The 17672-nt window shown below is 44.7% G+C and overlaps 1 protein-coding gene across 3 annotated transcripts in view; it reads left to right on the forward strand.

Moving 5' to 3' along the window:
• Positions 1-17672, forward strand: part of PUS7 (pseudouridine synthase 7) — a 330471-nt gene that overhangs the window by 152236 nt on the left and 160563 nt on the right. For all 3 annotated transcript variants that reach the window (XM_086967051.1, XM_086967056.1, XM_086967062.1), the window contains one exon: positions 8393-8518. In XM_086967051.1, the coding sequence (XP_086823177.1) occupies positions 8393-8518 (126 nt within the window). The remainder of the gene's footprint in view (positions 1-8392; positions 8519-17672) is intronic.

Genomic DNA, 17672 nt, shown 5'->3' on the forward strand with positions numbered 1-17672 from the left:
CAACAAGGTCGTGTTGATCCAGACGGACAACATGACGGCCATGTACTACATTCAGAAACAGGGGGGCCACACTCTCCGCAGCTGTCTCATCTGGCTCAGAGCATGTGGAAGTGGGCCATTCAAAGGAACATTTTCCTCATGGCAGAACATCTCCCAGGCAAGGACAATCAGATGGCGGACCTGCTCAGCAGGCACAGCCACCAAATGCACGAGTGGGAGATACATCCATCAGTACTCCAACCGTACTTCCAAAGGTGGGGTCATCCAGAGATCGACCTGTTCGCCACAAGGGAGAACGCAAAATGCCAAAGCTTCGCCGCCAGGTTCCCACACCCGCAATCGCAGGGCAATGCGATATGGATGAACTGGTCAGGCAGATTTGCGTACGCTTTTCCCCCAGCACCTCTGATACCGCTGGTGGCGCGCAAGCTCAGGCAGCACTCGATGACTCTCATCCTAGTTGCTCCAACGTGGGCTCGCCAACCATGGTACACCACGTTTCTGGAACTTTCCGTGGTACCGCATCAAAGGCTTCATCTCACACCCAGCCTTCTGACGCAGAGCCATGGCGACATTCAGCACCCAGATCCGCAACAGCTCAACCTGGCGATCTGGCTCCTGAAGTCCTAGAGTTTGGCTACCTCAACCTTCCTCCCAATTGCATGGACATCATTCGGGAGGCTAGAAAGCCCACTACTAGAGCATGTTACGCGGCAAAATGGATACGGTTTGTCATCTATTGCGCAAACCACAACATTGATCCACTAGATGCTTCTATTCAGAACATCATCTGTTACCTGTTCCATCTATACAAGTGTAATCTGGCATATACTTCCATTCGCATTCACCTGTCTGCGATGGCCGCATACCTCCAAAATAGACAGCACCTTTCACTTTTCAAAGTGCCTGCCATCAAAGCATTTCTGGAAGGCCTCAAAAGAGTCATTCCGCCACGGACTCCACCAGCTCCTGAATGGAACCTCAATGTGGTTCTTACAAGACTGATGGGTCCTCCCTTTGAGCCACTACATTCTTGCGAAATTCAGTTCTTGACATGGAAAGTGGCTTTCCTGGTAGCAATTACATCGCTACGGAGGGTTAGTGAACTGCAGGCCCTCACAATCCAAGAGCCTTTCTTCCAAGTTCATTCAAACAGGGTAGTGCTCCGCACTAACCCTAAATTTCTACCCAAGGTTGTGTCTCAGTTCCACATCAACCAAACCATTGAGTTGCCGGTGTTCTTTCAAAATCCAGAGTCACTGGCGGAGCGGATGCTCCACACCCTTGATGTCAAGAGGGCCCTAATGTATTACATTGATAGGACCAAGGATTTTAGAAAGACTAAGCAGCTTTTTGTTGCCTTTGCGCCACATCACAAAGGTAACCCTATTTCCAAGGCTGGTATTGCTAGGTGGATCGTGAAATGTATTCAAATCTGCTATGCAAAGGCAAAACGCACTCTTACAATTCCACCAAGAGCCCACTTCACCAGAAAGTTGGGGGCCTCTATGGCTTTCCTTGGAAACATTCCTTTAGAGGACATATGTAGAGCAGCCACATGGTCTACCACACATACATTTACTAAGCATTACTGGGTAGACGTGCACTCCAAACAGCAGGCAGCTGTAGGGCAGGCTGTTCTCAAGACACTTTTCCAAACTGCTGCAGCTGGCACGGGCGGCCGCCGCTAATGGAGGGACTGCTATGTATTCTATGCACAGATATGAATTCAGCAGCCCACATGCCTCGAACTGTAAATGCTACTTACCAGTATGCATCTGTTCTTGGCATGTAGGGCTGCTGACATTCATATCGCCCGCCCTCCTCCCCGGCGCCTGTAGCAGCTGCAGTGTTCACATATCATTTCATGGCATGGTCATCATTCACTGAGTTTCACTCCATCTTGGCCACAATGGCTAAAAGCAATCTGGGGATGGAGTCGATGCCCATGCGCACTGTAGTCCAGGGGAGGAGCCACCTATCTCGTGATACTTCGAAGACTCTTCCAGGACAACAATGTGCAATCATCCGGACCCAACACTAGGCGGCGTTCTATGCACAGATATGAATGTCAGCAGCCCTACATGCCAAGAACAGATGCATACTGGTAAGTAGCATTTGCATTCTCCAGGGTGTCAGGTGTCCTAGGCAAGGGCCGAGGGATATTTCCAATTTCGATTCCAGGGTCCTTGATGGACACGGAGCATTCAATATCTGTTATTTCTATGTTTTTTGTGTGCTTCTGTTGGCCATCTTGGAGTCCAGGAACAGAGTCTCTAAAGGTAGTTTCTTCGTTGCGGAGTGTCAAATTAGGGGTAGGATTTGATTGAATGTTAGGCTCTAGTGCCACCTCTAGGGGTGCTGTGGGGGCATTAGGAGCTTTACTGTGGCAGCATCCATTTGTTCCTTCTGGCCCCTTTCCCCCTCCCTCCTGAGCCCTGTGCACTTTTCCCTCATTTGGGCCAAACATGTTAGTAATTAAAGGTTGACAATTATTAGAGTCCTGAGGAGTCTTTAGCAGAGTGTTCTTGGTTGCATCAGGTTTCTCAATGCTCTCAAAGTTATCAGGCTTTTTATTCTTTTCTCCCCCCTTAGCCTTGCCCTCACGTGTGTCAAACCGCTTTCCCCGGTTTTCGGACGTCATTGTGGTGTGCTGAATGGGGGAAGAGAATACTGTATATTTTTTACTTTAACTGTCCTGCCATCCTTACTTGAATAACACAAAGTTCTCTACTGAAAAAATGTTTCCTCTGCGCACGGCGCTGCCTCTGGAACCAGGGAGAAGGAAACACACCCACTCACCGATTGCATTGAACAGGATGAACAGGAAATTTTCTTCAGAACCTGCAGTTGGTCTAAGACTACGTTCCTCTACTTAACAATATGAGCAGGATTAAGTCACTCCTGGAGCACTTTTTGAAAGCTGTGTTTTATTTCAACATCAGTGCTTTGTGGTGCTGTTGAATCTGTGCTGATTTCCCTTCATAATGTTGTTTCCTGTCCAATTGAAAGTATTTTCTTTGTTTCTGCCAAATATTGCAGTAGGTAATGGTGTACACTGATCAATGAAAGATCTTGGAATAACAAAATGGAGTGGCCTTTGGAGAAAAAGTCTTTCTTTTCCCTTGATGATGCCATAATCTTAAAGTATACGAAAAAGTGACAAATGAATAATCTAATTAACCTCAGCCACTAGTAATTACCAGTACATCATAATTATACTCAGCCATATGCAAATCTGTCTTGACCCTGTTCCAATTGATAAGATGCATTACAGGCTTCTGCAACACCCCCTTAATATCAATGATGGGTGGAACAGCACCTACCAAAATGTGCCACTTCCTCGTTTACTGTATTTCTTTGTAAACCACCTCAGGAGAACAAATACTGTATGGACCCACAATACAAATATAAGGATTCCTGGGTCTTTGAGAGAAGAGGAGTGGGTACATAGGTTTAAGGTATAGGAGGTGGTTGCACAATGTTGAATACCATGGGGAATCATTAAGAGGGGAATTCATAACCGATGTAAAGGCCACGTACCTGTTCAAACAAGTCATGGGTAGAGTGACAAAAGAATTGAAAACTTTTATGGTACTGGAACAAATCTTGACCATGGAAAATGGCTTGTTAACAACTCTATATAAACGAATATTAACCAAAACCAAAATAGACTTGATGCCTCTTGGGGACAAATGGACACATGTTCGGGCAGAGAGATAGAGGACATGTATTAGACCCTAATTTTCTCCCGAAAATATCAATGATTGCTAGGTTCAAATTATTGCAAGTCAGCATCTTCTATAGGGTCTAACTTACCCCTAATAAACTAAGTAAGATAAGGAAGATATGCAACTTCCCCACAGCAGAGCAGATAGGGTGGACATCCTGCATATATTACAGAATTATCAGGATATTCAAGACCATTGACTAGAAATACCTAGCCAAGCGTAACACTGGAAGGCCCAGCACGCAAAAGGTAAAATGTTGCAATGTAGGCTTCATGCCAAGACAACTTAAGGCCAAAACCACCATTGAAGTTTTAGATCTAGCATTGCTTCTCACCAAAAGATACCTGCTCAAGCAATTGAAAACTTCAATAGCACAATCACTGATAAAAAGTGGGCAAGACAGGAGGAGGAGAAACTGCACTAGCAAAACAAAAGGGCATTGTTGACTAAGACTCGGTGCAGATTTGTGACACGATGCTCTTAATGTTCATACTCTTCAAGAAGTGGAAGACAACTGCAATAGTATGTAACACACTGAACAACTGAAGGGGTTAGGGCTAAATGGAGGCGACCTGGGAGAAGGACTGAACACAATCCGAACCAAAGACAGTAGAGGGAATACACCGACGACTCTGGTAGCTGTTCCCCCTCTCCCTTGACTCCTCGTTTTCTCACTCTGGATTACCAACCTCCCTCTTCCCCATCTCTATTGTCACTCCAGTGAGTGCAACAGTAGGGAAAGTGCTGGATAGCGGAGGGGTAAAAAAATACTATTCCCACTACAGTGAGTGCAACAGTAGAGAAAGTGTTGGATAGCGGAGGGGTAAAAATTACTATTTCCCACTCGTTTGTGCAACAGTAGGGAAAGTGTTGGCTAGAGAAGGGGTAAACATTTATATTTCCACTGGAGTCGGTGCAAAATTAAAAACAAACAAATTAACAACAACAACACAAAAGATTTTAAAAAGCAAAATATAAATAAAACGTATATAAAAGTTTTAAATATTACAAAAGATAGAAAAAGATTAGAATGTCCAAAAGATCTAACACATACCTAGATAGATTATTTTAAAAAATTCAAAAATAATTTAAAAATAAGACTGTTGTTTAACCCCTCCGCTGCGCTGAACGTTCCGCCCCAGTGTGGAACGTTCTATTAAGCGGGCGGGGCCGCGACGTTCAGCAGACGTGCTCAGCACTGCTGAGGTAGTGCACGCGACGTCCGCTGAACGCGCGCAGCACTTACCGGGTTAATAGAAAATGTTTATAAACAAAAACATTAATTATTACATGAATGTAATATTGTTTATTTCCTACCCTATAACACCACACAAATCACAACCCACATTTAAATGAAAATAAATGTACTTCCATAATTAATTATCAATTAGATCATTTTTTTTTAAAACAAATAAAAATATATTTACTCCCCAAACATTACCCCTATAAAACTAAAACACACACACAAAATAACAATCAACACTTACATAAATACTCATCAATTGATAAATTAATATTAATACACTTTTTATTAATTATTTAAACCTAATTACTTTCCACCCTCTACCCCAATAAACACCACAACCCACACCTAAAAATCATGGCACAATTTCCATAACTAATTTCACATTAATAAATTAATATCAATTAACAAAAACATATTAATTAATATAATAGTTCCCACACTTTACCACTATAAACCCCACAGCTTACATCACAAATTAATTACACAATTGCCATATTTTAATTGTAAATAATTAATTAGCATTAATTAACAATTAATAAACCCCACCAACCACTCCTAAAATAAGACACAATTAAAATATATAATTACAAATTAATTAATAAGAATTAACAACCAATTCATACATTCGTACATAAAAATAACTCCCACAATTAACACTATAAAATATAAATTAATAAATATTAATAAATAAAAAATATGAATGTATTTATTATAATTAAATTACCTCCCACCCTATTCCCCTATAAACCCACTACCCCCTTCTAAAAAAATTGACACGTTAACACAATTGCCAATTAATTAATTAATAATTCAGTCAATTAATTATTAATTAATAAATTAATTCCCACAGTTAACACTATAAAAACTAAATAAATAAATACAAATGTATAATTAATTTATTATAATTAAATTACTTCCCACCCTATTCCCTTATAAACCCACAACCCGCTCCTAAAAAAATAACACAATTCACATAATTGACAATTAACAACCAAGGAATAAATAATTGAAAATAAATTGCCACAATTAAAACAATAAAATCTAAATTAAATAAATAAGAATACATCAAAAATATCATAAATTTATTATAATTAAGTTACTTCCCACTCTACTTCCCTATAAACCTATACCCGCTACAGAACTTAAAAACGCAAAATGTAATTACGACAAAATTAATAACTACTAAAAAAGTAACACATATATTAAAAAATAAAACAAATTCTTGTACAAAACAATAGATCACACACTTTTAAAATACATACTAAAGTACTGAACACTAATTAAAATATAGTTCTTTTAAACAACTATATTTTTGCAAATGATATTAACAACTTCGATATTTCCAAAAACAATATTTCTTACCTGCAAGTCGATGTTCTTGACCACAATATTCTCCCCGTCGATATTTCTGTATAACGATATTTAAAGCTCAGTATTTGTGTATATTGACATTTTAAACTCGCTAGTCTGTCTGTGCACCAAATCAAATAGATGTATGAAGGTACAGTTGTACAGTTGCTAAAAAAAACCAGAAGAAACTAAACACTGACATGCAAATATTTGGATAACTGTTGAAATCCAATACAGATACCTAAAAATAAAATGGTGAAGGATCTATCCACGAATAGGTACAGGAATAGTAAACAGGCAGATTTCTACAAGATCAGAGTATACTACAGTAAATTCTTGAGTAGTCAAGAGTTATCACAAATGAAGGTAGTGTAGCAAGCTGGTTTGTAATGCAGTGTGCCAAAATGAGGTACACCCTGTTGAAATTCCAGACAATCCTTATTGATTTACAGGGCTTAAATGAATAAACTCAAATGCTCTCTTTTGTGGTAGTGTGGGCAAGCAGTTTAGGCTGATCAGAGGGTAGTGTTAAGCATTTGTTGTGCACACAGAGACACACACTCAAAAAGAAACAAGAGACCAATTTAGAAAAATAACCAGGATTTTTATATTCTTTTAGACACCGAGAGCTTCAGTAATAGGTAAGTACTTTTCGAGTTACCAATTTTTACAATCAAGCAAAAATGTCACACAAATGCGCTTCACGCTGTAATGCTTTCCTATGGAGAAAGAATCCTATACGGCATAAAAGTATTTGCAATTGTAGTTCGGGGGTCCTAATTAGGACTTAAAGTGTTGGTGGATCTTGTGACCTTGACCCCCTATCAGTTCGGGTCTACCTGGCCTAAAGAGTCTGGGTGCACATGTGCTGGACGGGTTGGTGCCACACTGTTGGCAGAGTAGAGGGGGCACATCTAGAAATAGGCTGCAGATGGAGACTTGGGGACAAGGCCTGGAGCTCCCAGTGGGAGGCTCGGTCATGAGGGTCTTGGGAGCAGGGGGGCACAGTCGGTGATGGTGTACTCAGGCCAGGGAGCTCAGTTGCAGAAAGTTTTGGTCGGCTGTTCCTGTGCAGTGGTGCAGCTAAGTGAGCGTGGATGTGGCACTGTTTTTGGTGGAGGAGGTGTGAACACATTCCTCCAGAGCAAGCATAGTTTCTAGCCTCGGGGAGCATGGGCTCTCACCTGCAGGAGCTCAGAAATATGTCTGTGTTGGCAGGCTGGATGAGACCAGTCAGCAAGCACACTAAGAGGCTGTTAAGTTTTCATGGGGCACCTCTAAGGTGCCCTCTGGGTGTATATCTTAATAAAACAGCTACTGGCATTCAAACTGATTTATTAAGATGAGGTATTTGATATCAAACACCATAGGTTTCGTTGAAGCCATCATGTAGCTGGGGAATTCTTAATGACCAGTGCCCAGTGCATATACTGACAATGGCTTTCGTGTTCACTTTTACCATCTACTAATTGAACTAGACAGCACAGGGGCATAGCTGGACATGCTATTATGTAATATAATGCACCCTGCCTTTGAACTACAAGACCTGCTGTAGGGGTGACTTGCATATATATCACATGCAGTGGCTTTAGCATGGTACGCAGTGAGGAAGCCATGTCATGTTTTCATAAGAGTGTGCACCCTTTCACGCATCGTGCAATGGCTGGCTGCTTGCACTTTGTGTGTGTTTCTTCTAGAGTGGCATAATAGATTCTGCAGCCCTTAGGGAGCCTCTTTTATACCCATGTCCTGTGTATCAGGGGTACCATTTACTAGGGACTTAAAGGGATACTAAAGTCTTTGTCAATTGGATAACAGTTCAGCACATCTTTTCTTTAAGGAAAGAGCACTGGAGCCTAGTAGCAAGCTTCAGTGCATGGTCAGAGTTGAAACCAGCATCTATTAGTTCTAAATTGGGCAAAAGTGGGGGGACAAATGCAACAAAATTCCATTTTCCTACAGGTAGCTATACAGCATTGCAGGTGTGCCAGTGTGTATCAATTGTAAGTTATGTACCAATGTTGCTTATTTTACTTTCTTACTATTTTCTTGTAATGTTTGACAGGAATATAACTGGAACAGATGCACAGGTAGAAGAAGCAATGAACTCTCTCCGAGACGTTGGATTCATTAATTACTATGGGATGCAAAGATTTGGAACCACGGCAGTGCCTACGTACCTGGTGGGAAGGTAATAGTTTGAATAAGAGCTAATTTTCTGGCAGCATGTCTTTTGCGGATATCTTACAGTTTTGCAGCGTAAATCTTTCTGGATTCACTATGCTGTGCATTATTCCGCGGTCTCGTGGTTGGGTCCGGATTCGTAGTCTTTTCTTTGTTTTTTGTTTTTTTTGTAGCCCAGGTGGGTGTCGACGTCCCACCTTTGGTGTATTTCCGGTGACGTCGGCACGCTTCCTGCTGAAGCTCCCACTCCTGGGCGCCATCTTCAGATTCTTTTTTCCGCGGTTGGGTCTGGATCGTTCCCGAAAGGGCTCCAGACATTTTTGGAGAAAGAAGAAAAAACACACCTTTTGCAAGAAAAGAGATTAAGAAGACTACAGGAGACTACATCATCGAAGAGGACGACGAAGGAGAAGAAGAACTTCAAGAACTTCGACGTCCATCGGAGAATGCAAGCTCAGGGGGCCCCCTGAACGCATGAGATGGGCAACACTCCTTTCAAATTCTGCTGTAACTGCCACCACAAGTACGCGCAGAAGGACCAGCACCCGGTCTGCAACCTTTGCCTACCGGTCGACCACGAGAGCGAGGACTGCAACGCCTGCTTCCCCTTCACGCCGAAGACTCTTCGAGTGAGAAAGAGACAGAGGATAGCCAACGCCACCATGCAGGGCAAGGGACAGCCACCGTCCCTTCGAGACTGGGGCTATCATCGGAAGAGAAGGACAACGCCGCCGCCGAAGACGACGGCTACACGGTCGTAGAGACCGATATTACGAAGACTCCAAAGAAGGTAGGAGACTCTACGGCCCCTAAGGCACATAGAGACCCAGAGTCTCAAAAAATTGAGGGCAAAACCTCGAAAGCGCCGACGCCGAAAACTTCGGCGTTCGCGGCTACACCAAGGCACAGCGGATCCTCTGAGAAGGACTCCCAGGCGCCGAAAGCTGGAGAACAGCAGAAGACGTTGAAAAACGCCCCCGAAAAGGAGCGTTTGACGCAGAGGGAAAGGGACCCGAAGGGCGCTTCAGCGTCGACGAAGGACCCGAGAGCCAGCTCGGCACCGAAACCTTCGACGGCGAAAGTCGGCTCGGCGCCGAAAAGATCGGCCAATCAATTCGACGCAGACCACGCGGAAGAAATGGAGAAAAAGAAAAGACGCCTCGAGGCCGAGATGGAAAACATCCTGCAACGGAAAAAAGATTTCGACGCCAGGATGAAGGAATACACAATCCCGACGAAACCTAGGGTACAGGTGGTCGAGGAAACGGAGGAGGAGGACTACGACGTCGAAGGACAGTCTGGGGGCGTCGAGACCTTCGACGACCAAGAAGAGGAGGAGGGCCTCCTACTACGAGGAAGAAGGAGACGACGACCACAGGACACTCCTCGGGTCTGCATCCTCGGAGACTCAGGAAGTAGACTGGCAGGACGTCGACCCCGAAAGTCCAGAGTAAGCCGTCGACCCGTATCTCTCGAGGCCCTCGCCGCCAGATGACATCGGAGTCTACAACACAGTCATCAGGAATGCGGCTGCAGTTTTCAAGGTAAAACTAGACGAAGAAAAGCAGAAAGCAGACTTCCTTCTCGAGACACTGCTCCCTACACAAACAAGGAGCCAGTTCCTGCCCATGCTCGACAGTGTCATGGCGCAGGGAAAAGAGGCTTTCAAGGAACCAGCTACATGCAAAGTCGTCACTCCCAGGACGGAGAAAAAGTATAAACATTCCTCCAAGGACCCACCCTACATTCAGGGATCGGTCTCAGCAGACTCCATCATAGCAGCCACGGCAAGAAAGAGCGCCAATATGCCTACCACTTCTGGGCCACCTCCAGACAAAGACAGCAAGAGGATGGACCTGGTGGTGAGAAGAATTGAACGGAATGCCGCAATGCACTGGTGCATGGCAAATTCATTTTTTTTTTTTAAACTTTTTTTTATTCAGATTTTTACAGCATTTTATTTGTAGCCCTTGGTTCCCACCCCCCCACCCCACACGAGGACAGGTGATTCTATTATTATTTACATAGAGATTTATATTACACATATACAAATTCATAAGCAGGGGATAAAGGAGAACAGGAAAGAAAAAAAACAACATTAAAATCAAAACTCAATGCATTCTTGGTCATACATTTCATTCTATAGTGATCTAGTGAGACATAAATTGGTATTCTGTATGAGGTTGAGTTGCGCTGTTTGTAGGATAAATAGTATTAGCATTTGTCCCAGGCATTTTCACTTCATATATTCAATACGCCTGTATCCAATCTAGCAATGGTGCCCAGATTTTCATGCCTCTCTGCCGAATATTATGCCCTTTTTGTTTATAAATGGCTAACTCGAGGCTACATGTCGCAAGTAGTCTAGCCTTCCATTGGGAGAAGGATGGTGGAATGGGATCGAGCCAAGCTGATGCGACACATAGTCGAAAGATTGCCATTGCCACGAAGATCACCCCTTGCACCTGTCTAGGGCGTTCTTTATTAGTGATGCCCAGCATAATCTCTTCAGTTGATATGTTAATCCCAGCACCAGTAATGTCTGAGAGAAACCCTGATATTTTGTTTATAATGTTTGATAAAGAATTACATGTGGCAAACATATGCACACTATCCGCAGCAGGATGTGCACATCGCGGGCAAGTGGTGCCCTTACCTGTCCCCCATTTAGAGATTTTATACGGTGTATAATACAGCGAAAAATATGTTTTATAGAATTGTGTCTGTAGTTTTAAGGACATTAAGTAGGTTAAAGATAAATCATATGCCAAAAGTGGAATACTAGGTGGAACTTCTAGTTTAATTTGCCATGCCGCCCCATGTTTGTCCATATCATCTGGGAGTAAGGTGTTAAAGCTTTCATAGATCTCACCAATTCTTGGCGGCGTGTTGTTGCGCATATTTTCTATGATTTCACAAATTTGAAATTTAATACGTCCTCCCCCTTTTTTTAGCAGGAAATCTCTCACTTGAAGATATTTGAAGAAGTCCCTGTTTGGGATGTTATAATCTTTTTTTAATTCATCAAATGATTTCATGCCCTGAGTAGAGAAAAAGCATCCAAGTTGCTCTATCCCTAATGTACACCAACTCCGTATATAGGAGTCATGAAATATTTCTGGGAGATCTGAGTTCTGAAAAACCGGTGTATAGTGTGAAAATCGCCCTATACCAAGTAGTTTTTTAACCTGTCCCCACACTTTCACAACATTTTTGATGGTTTTGAATTTCACCTTTTTAAGGTGTTCATCGTTAACGTGCCGCCAGAGACAGCCTGTGCTCCCGTTCCCTAGGATGAGTTCTTGTGGTGTAGGAATACTCAGATCATCTGGGTTAGATTTTAGCAATCTTGTGCTATAATTCATGACTGAAGCCCAATAATAAAGCATCAAATTAGGTAGCGCCCACCCCCCACGCTCTCTAGGTAATGTGATCCATTTAAGTGCTGGTGCATGGCAAATTCAAATGCACTGCTCAACAGGCACCAATACCAGATCCTGGAAGAGCTGGGCCAGTTAATAAAGAACATGCCACAGGAATTCAAGCAAAGAGCTGAAAACCTTGCCGAAGAGGGGAAGAATGTAGCCAATTCTTGCCTCAAGACTGCCCTGGACGGAGCAGACACCTACAGCAGGCTCATGATGATGGGCATCATGGAGAGAAGACAGGCCTGGCTCAGGATTTCGGTCTTCAAGCCAGAAGTACAGCACAGCATCCTCAACACACCGTTCAACGGAGAAACGCTATTCGGGGCCCCAGTTGACGAGAAACTCAGCCAACTGAAAAAGGATAACAAGACTGCAAGATCCATGTGGGCATTACAGTTCAGAGGTACTAAAAGGGGCACCCCGTCACGAAGACCTAACGGTAGGGGAAGGAAACCAGCCAGGGACATCACACCAGGTGTTCCAGCAAGCCCACCAAGCAGACGCCCAGACACAGCATGGGCAGCAAAAACAGTCCTGGCAGTACCAACCAAGAGGCCAGTCCTTTCGCGGGAGAGGAAATGGATGTGGGCAAAATAAGAGGGGGGGACAGCAGCCCGCCTCTAAGTGACTTAATAAAACTCCATGTGCCCACCCGAGCAAAAACTCCCTGAGTGGAGCAGAAATACATCGGACAGGAGTTACACGAACTAGACACCTCCTTACATGTAAGACCAGTGAGAGGAAGACTGAAACGCTTCTTCTGGGAGTGGAGGAGTATAACATCAGACAAATGGGTACTCAACATCATACAGTACGGGTACTGCATAGTGTTGGAGGGAAAGCCAACGGACAGGAAGCTAAAAAGAAGGCCACTAGCTAGAAAAGACCTAGAGCTCCTTCGGAAGGAAGCAAAGGAGCTCCTGCAAAAACAAGCCATAGAGCCAGTACCTTAAAGGGAAAGGAACAAGCGCATATACTCCACATACTTCCTGGTACCAAAGGTGGACGAAACTATGAGAACCATCCTGGACCTAAGATTCTTAAACAAGTTCGTAAAAATGCAGAGATTCAAGATGACCTCCCTACAAGAGGTACTTCCTCAATTGCAAGGCGGGGACTTCATGGTCACCATAGACCTAAAAGATGCCTACCTGCACATTCCAATGAACAGGGGCCACAAACACCTCCTCAGATTCATCATCGGAGAAGACCACTACCAGTTCACAACCCTGGCGTTCGGCCTCCAATCGGCAGCAAGGGTTTTCACAAAATGCCTCGCAACAGTCGCAGCACACCTACGAAGGGAAGGGATACACGTGTACCCTTACCTGGACTGGCTGATCAAAGCAAGTTCATACAAAACGTGCAAGCACACTGATGAACCTAGGATTCTCCATCCTTTGGGGAAAATCCTCCCTGGAACCAGAACAGATAAAAATCTTCCTGGGAGCACAGATCGACACCTTACAGAGCAAGGTGTTCCCCAGCGAGAAGAGAATGTTAGCGCTCGTGAGGGAGACGCAGTTCTACCAGAAGGGGCAAGCTCGGACAGTGAGGACAGCGAGCAAAATCATGGGCATGATGGCATCGTGCATACACCTAGTGCCAAACGTACGGCTCCACATGAGACCTTTACAGGAATGGCTACAGCGCAGAAAGAGATGGCATGGTGGAACATGGAGAACGTAACAAGGGGGATGCCTCTGACGCAACCAACGCCAACAGTTACCATTACCACAGACGCGTCCCAGAGGGGATGGGGCGCTCACATGGAGAAACTCAAAGTAAGAGGCCTGTGGACACCAGCAGATGCGGTCAGACACATCAATTACCTGGAGTTGAAGACCGTTTTCCTAGCCATAAAGGCCTTCCAAACAAAACTGTACAACCAGAGAGTGTTGATCCAGACAGACAGTAGAAGCAGACTGGCTCAGCAGACAGACATCGGCATCCCACGAGTGGGAACTCGATGCACAAGAGACGAGAAGGCTCTTCGACAGGTGGGGGACACCGTTGGTAGACCTATTTGCAACATGCCAGAATGCAAAATGCCAAAACTTCGCATCCAGACAGCCCGCGGAGGGCTCCCTGGGGAATGCCCTATGGATAGACTCGTCCAGGACATTTGCTTATGCTTTTCCCCAAATACCGCTGACGCACAAGGTACTCAGCAAGTGTAGAGCGAGCAACATGACCCTGATACTGGTGTCACCACAGTGGGCCAGGCAGACATGGTACCTCACAGATCATGGAGATGGCACAGAGGGCGCCCCACAGATTCGGGAGAAGAAAGGACCTACACTCCAGGCAAAACGGAGAAGTGCTGCACCCAGAGCCAGAGAGCCTGAGCCTCGTAGCGTGGCTCCTGAAGACATAGAGTTTGCACTTTTGAAACTGCCAGAAAGCACCCTGAGGGTACTTCGGGAAGCACGAAGACCCAGCACACGGAAGTGCTACGTAGCAAAATAGAAGAGATTTACACTGTGGTGCAGGAGGGAAAAGCTACACAATAAGATGAATAAGGACTCAACAGTGCTAAAGTACCTCACGCACCTGCTCGACAAAAATCTGAGCTCATCCTGAGGTTCACTTGGCAGCAATAGTCGCTTACACGAGAAGAGAAACGTGCAAGAGTTTCTTCACATCACAGGTCGTTAAGAGATTCCTGGAGGGAGCAAAGAGGATTGCACCGCCAAAGAGGGTGCCACCACCTGCATGGAACCCAGTGGCGGTGCGTCCATTGGGGGCGTTGGGGCGTTGCCCCACTAGCCTGGACGACCGCCGACTGGACTGCATAATAAAATATGTTATTTCCAATTTCCAAACCAAATTCCAATTCAATTAAAAATCGGAGCGCCGAGCGCACCAAGTCCCCGGAAGAAGCCTGACAGGATCGGGCATCCATAATGAAGTGGGCCGGCCCGTGGGGGGTGGGGCTGCGCAGAGTGACAGGCAGGCAGCACACAGGGAAGGCAGAGGGTGACTCACTAACGTACTGCAAGTGCCGTGCGCATGCAAAAGGCCGGAGTTGTCGAGATTTCGACTGGCCCACGCATGCGCACACTTCAGACCTCCCACCCCCCCCACCCCCTCTCTACCACTATAGATAGGCATGGACCCAGGGCCCCGGGTCTCAAAATGGGCAGATTTCAGTCTGCACTTTAGCCAATCCTGGGGCAGTGGCGCTGCTAACGCTGCGCCAGGATTGGCTGCTGCAGAAGGATGGTGCTGCGCGCTCGTCGTGACTGCCTGCGTGTGTGGACTCACTCGGACCTCCTGCTGCCTGGACGGGCCTGCTTAAGCAGCTTTGCGATTGCATGCATGTGCACTGCTGCAGCAGCGTAAGTCGTGTGATCTGCAGTGACTGTCTTGTCTGGTGATCTGATCATCTGATTACATCCGGACCATCGGTGATCGATTAGCACGACCGGACTGCGTCCCGCACCCATGTGACGTAAGTTATATGATCATCAGATCATGACATTGCAAAAACTGATCTGTTTGTTTCGTTAATCGATCCTTAATCGTTCTAAGACGCCGTCATTATGATGATGATGAGGCTACAGTAGGCGGTGACGGTGTGCGTGCGTTCTCCAGTGTCCCCACACACCTTGGGACCGAGTGTGCCCCTGCACTAGTATGCGCACAAGTGACAAGCCTCGGCTCTTCTACAGTAGCGATGTGTTCCATTCTACATAACTGAGCTTGCACCTCTGCACTATGCACACAGGCCTAGGTGCACGCACCTCTGCACTATGGAAACATGCCTCACAGGCAGCGTTTCTACAGTGGTATGCAAGTGTGTGCTTCACCCTCCACACCTTGTGACAGAACGTGCACATCTGCACTATGCACACAGGCCTCGGCCCTCGGCTCTTCTACAGTAGACAAGTGCTGCCACCAGTCTGCTTCTAGGGCGAGCAGGGGCTTCTGGCATCCACTGCTGTGCATAGCTGGGGGTCCGGTTGGGGTTCGGTGTCGGGCAGGCTGTGCGATGAAAATGCAGGCTTTCGAAGCAATATCTTCACACGTTCTTTTCCCACGAAAAAAGAAACTATGGCCATGTGTTCTTGTTTAGCGATTCTGGAAGGGATAGGAGCGACTACTTTCCATGTATTCGATTTACTTCTGACTCTGCTATTGTAGTCATTTTGGAATGTTTTAGACAGCTGCCAACCACTTGTGAACTGCTTTGTTCTTATATTTGCCCTTATAGTTGTGGATTTTCAACCAATAGTTGGGCTTTGCTTACTCGTCCTTTCTCAAGGCAGCGCCAAGACATCGGGTATTCAAGCACTACATAAAACTCAATATCATAACATAACATTTTAAATAGGAAAAGTTCTGTCTTTTTGCTTTTTTTTTCCAATTCTTTTTTTAGTCACCTATACATAGGAAAACAGAGTAGAATATTAAAGTACTGGTGGCAGGCAAGCCGATTGATAAACCCTCTTTCAGTTTCCCAAATGTGCCTGCATGGTTGAAGAATAAAAACATGCAATCCTTTCTTTGGGTATTCACTCCCACTGCAACTGAACCATCCCACAGCATTTGAAACACCATCCACCCACCTACCCCCGCCCCTTTTGAATGGCTTTTCACAACTAGAATGAACAGTTCACAGCTGAATGCACAAGTTCTCTGGTTCCAGATTGTTCTTCCATACACATTTTTCAATTCTTTGATCAAATGGTTTTGATAATCCTTAATTCTACTAAGCCGGAGGTATTCAATGCGTCATACGCACTGTTTTGCCATTACTGAAATCTACTGGGCCCACAGTTACCATAATACTTTAGTATAGAAGGTATCAATTTTATGCTTTATTAAGTTTATGTTCTTCACCTCCACACACTGTGGCAGAACGTACGGTACACCTCTGCACTATGCACCCGAGCTTTGGTGCTTCCACAATGGACATGTCCCGTAAGCAGCACTGGAAATGGATGAATTATTCAGAAAGTGACACTTCATGCATTTTTAAAAAAAACATTGCTACCATGGGCAAATGTAACAGCAAATCTGTTCTGGCTTGTTTACAGACGGATAGCATTTAAAAAAAAATCTTATGAGGGTAATGCTCCTACTGCAGCAAACACTGTATAGCCCAAAAGTTCCAGTAGAATAGCAACACATTGACTGTTGGTACATGAACTTGCTGAGGTGATTTGTGTACAATGTGCAGTATGGCCACAGGCTTGACTCGTCAATGTGCCCACTGCAAAACACAGCACATGACATGCAGGTCACAGATTGGCCCCAAGCCCCAAGGACAAATGTGATAGCAAGTCTGTTCTGGCTTTCTTTGTTATAAAGACATTCTGCATTGTATAATAACTTTTGAGGGTAAAGAGATTGTTGTATAGAATGTTAATATGCCTATTACAAAGGATGGGGAATAACATACTGGTCACAAATGTGATAACTTTATTTTATTACTGATAGCTTGGTGGGTTACTGCTTTGGTTGCAGATAACCTTCTGTTTGTGCAGGGGTGGGCTTCTGATTTCTGAAAAGTTTAAAACAGCTGGTAATTGCCAGAAGTGCTAAAGTCTGTGGCCGATGTTAGATTTTAGCACGTCACACCTGGCAAAATCTAATAGAGCAAAAAGGAATTATAGTGGCATACGGATGGATGTGGGTGCACTATCTTACAGCATAAGAAGGATGAGTTGAATACCACTGAGGATCTAGCCTTCCTCAGAATATTGAGGAATAATGTAAATGAATGAC

Source organism: Lissotriton vulgaris, chromosome 1_1 (genome assembly GCF_964263255.1).
Source record: "Lissotriton vulgaris chromosome 1_1, aLisVul1.2, whole genome shotgun sequence".
NCBI classification, from domain to species: Eukaryota; Metazoa; Chordata; class Amphibia; order Caudata; family Salamandridae; genus Lissotriton; species Lissotriton vulgaris.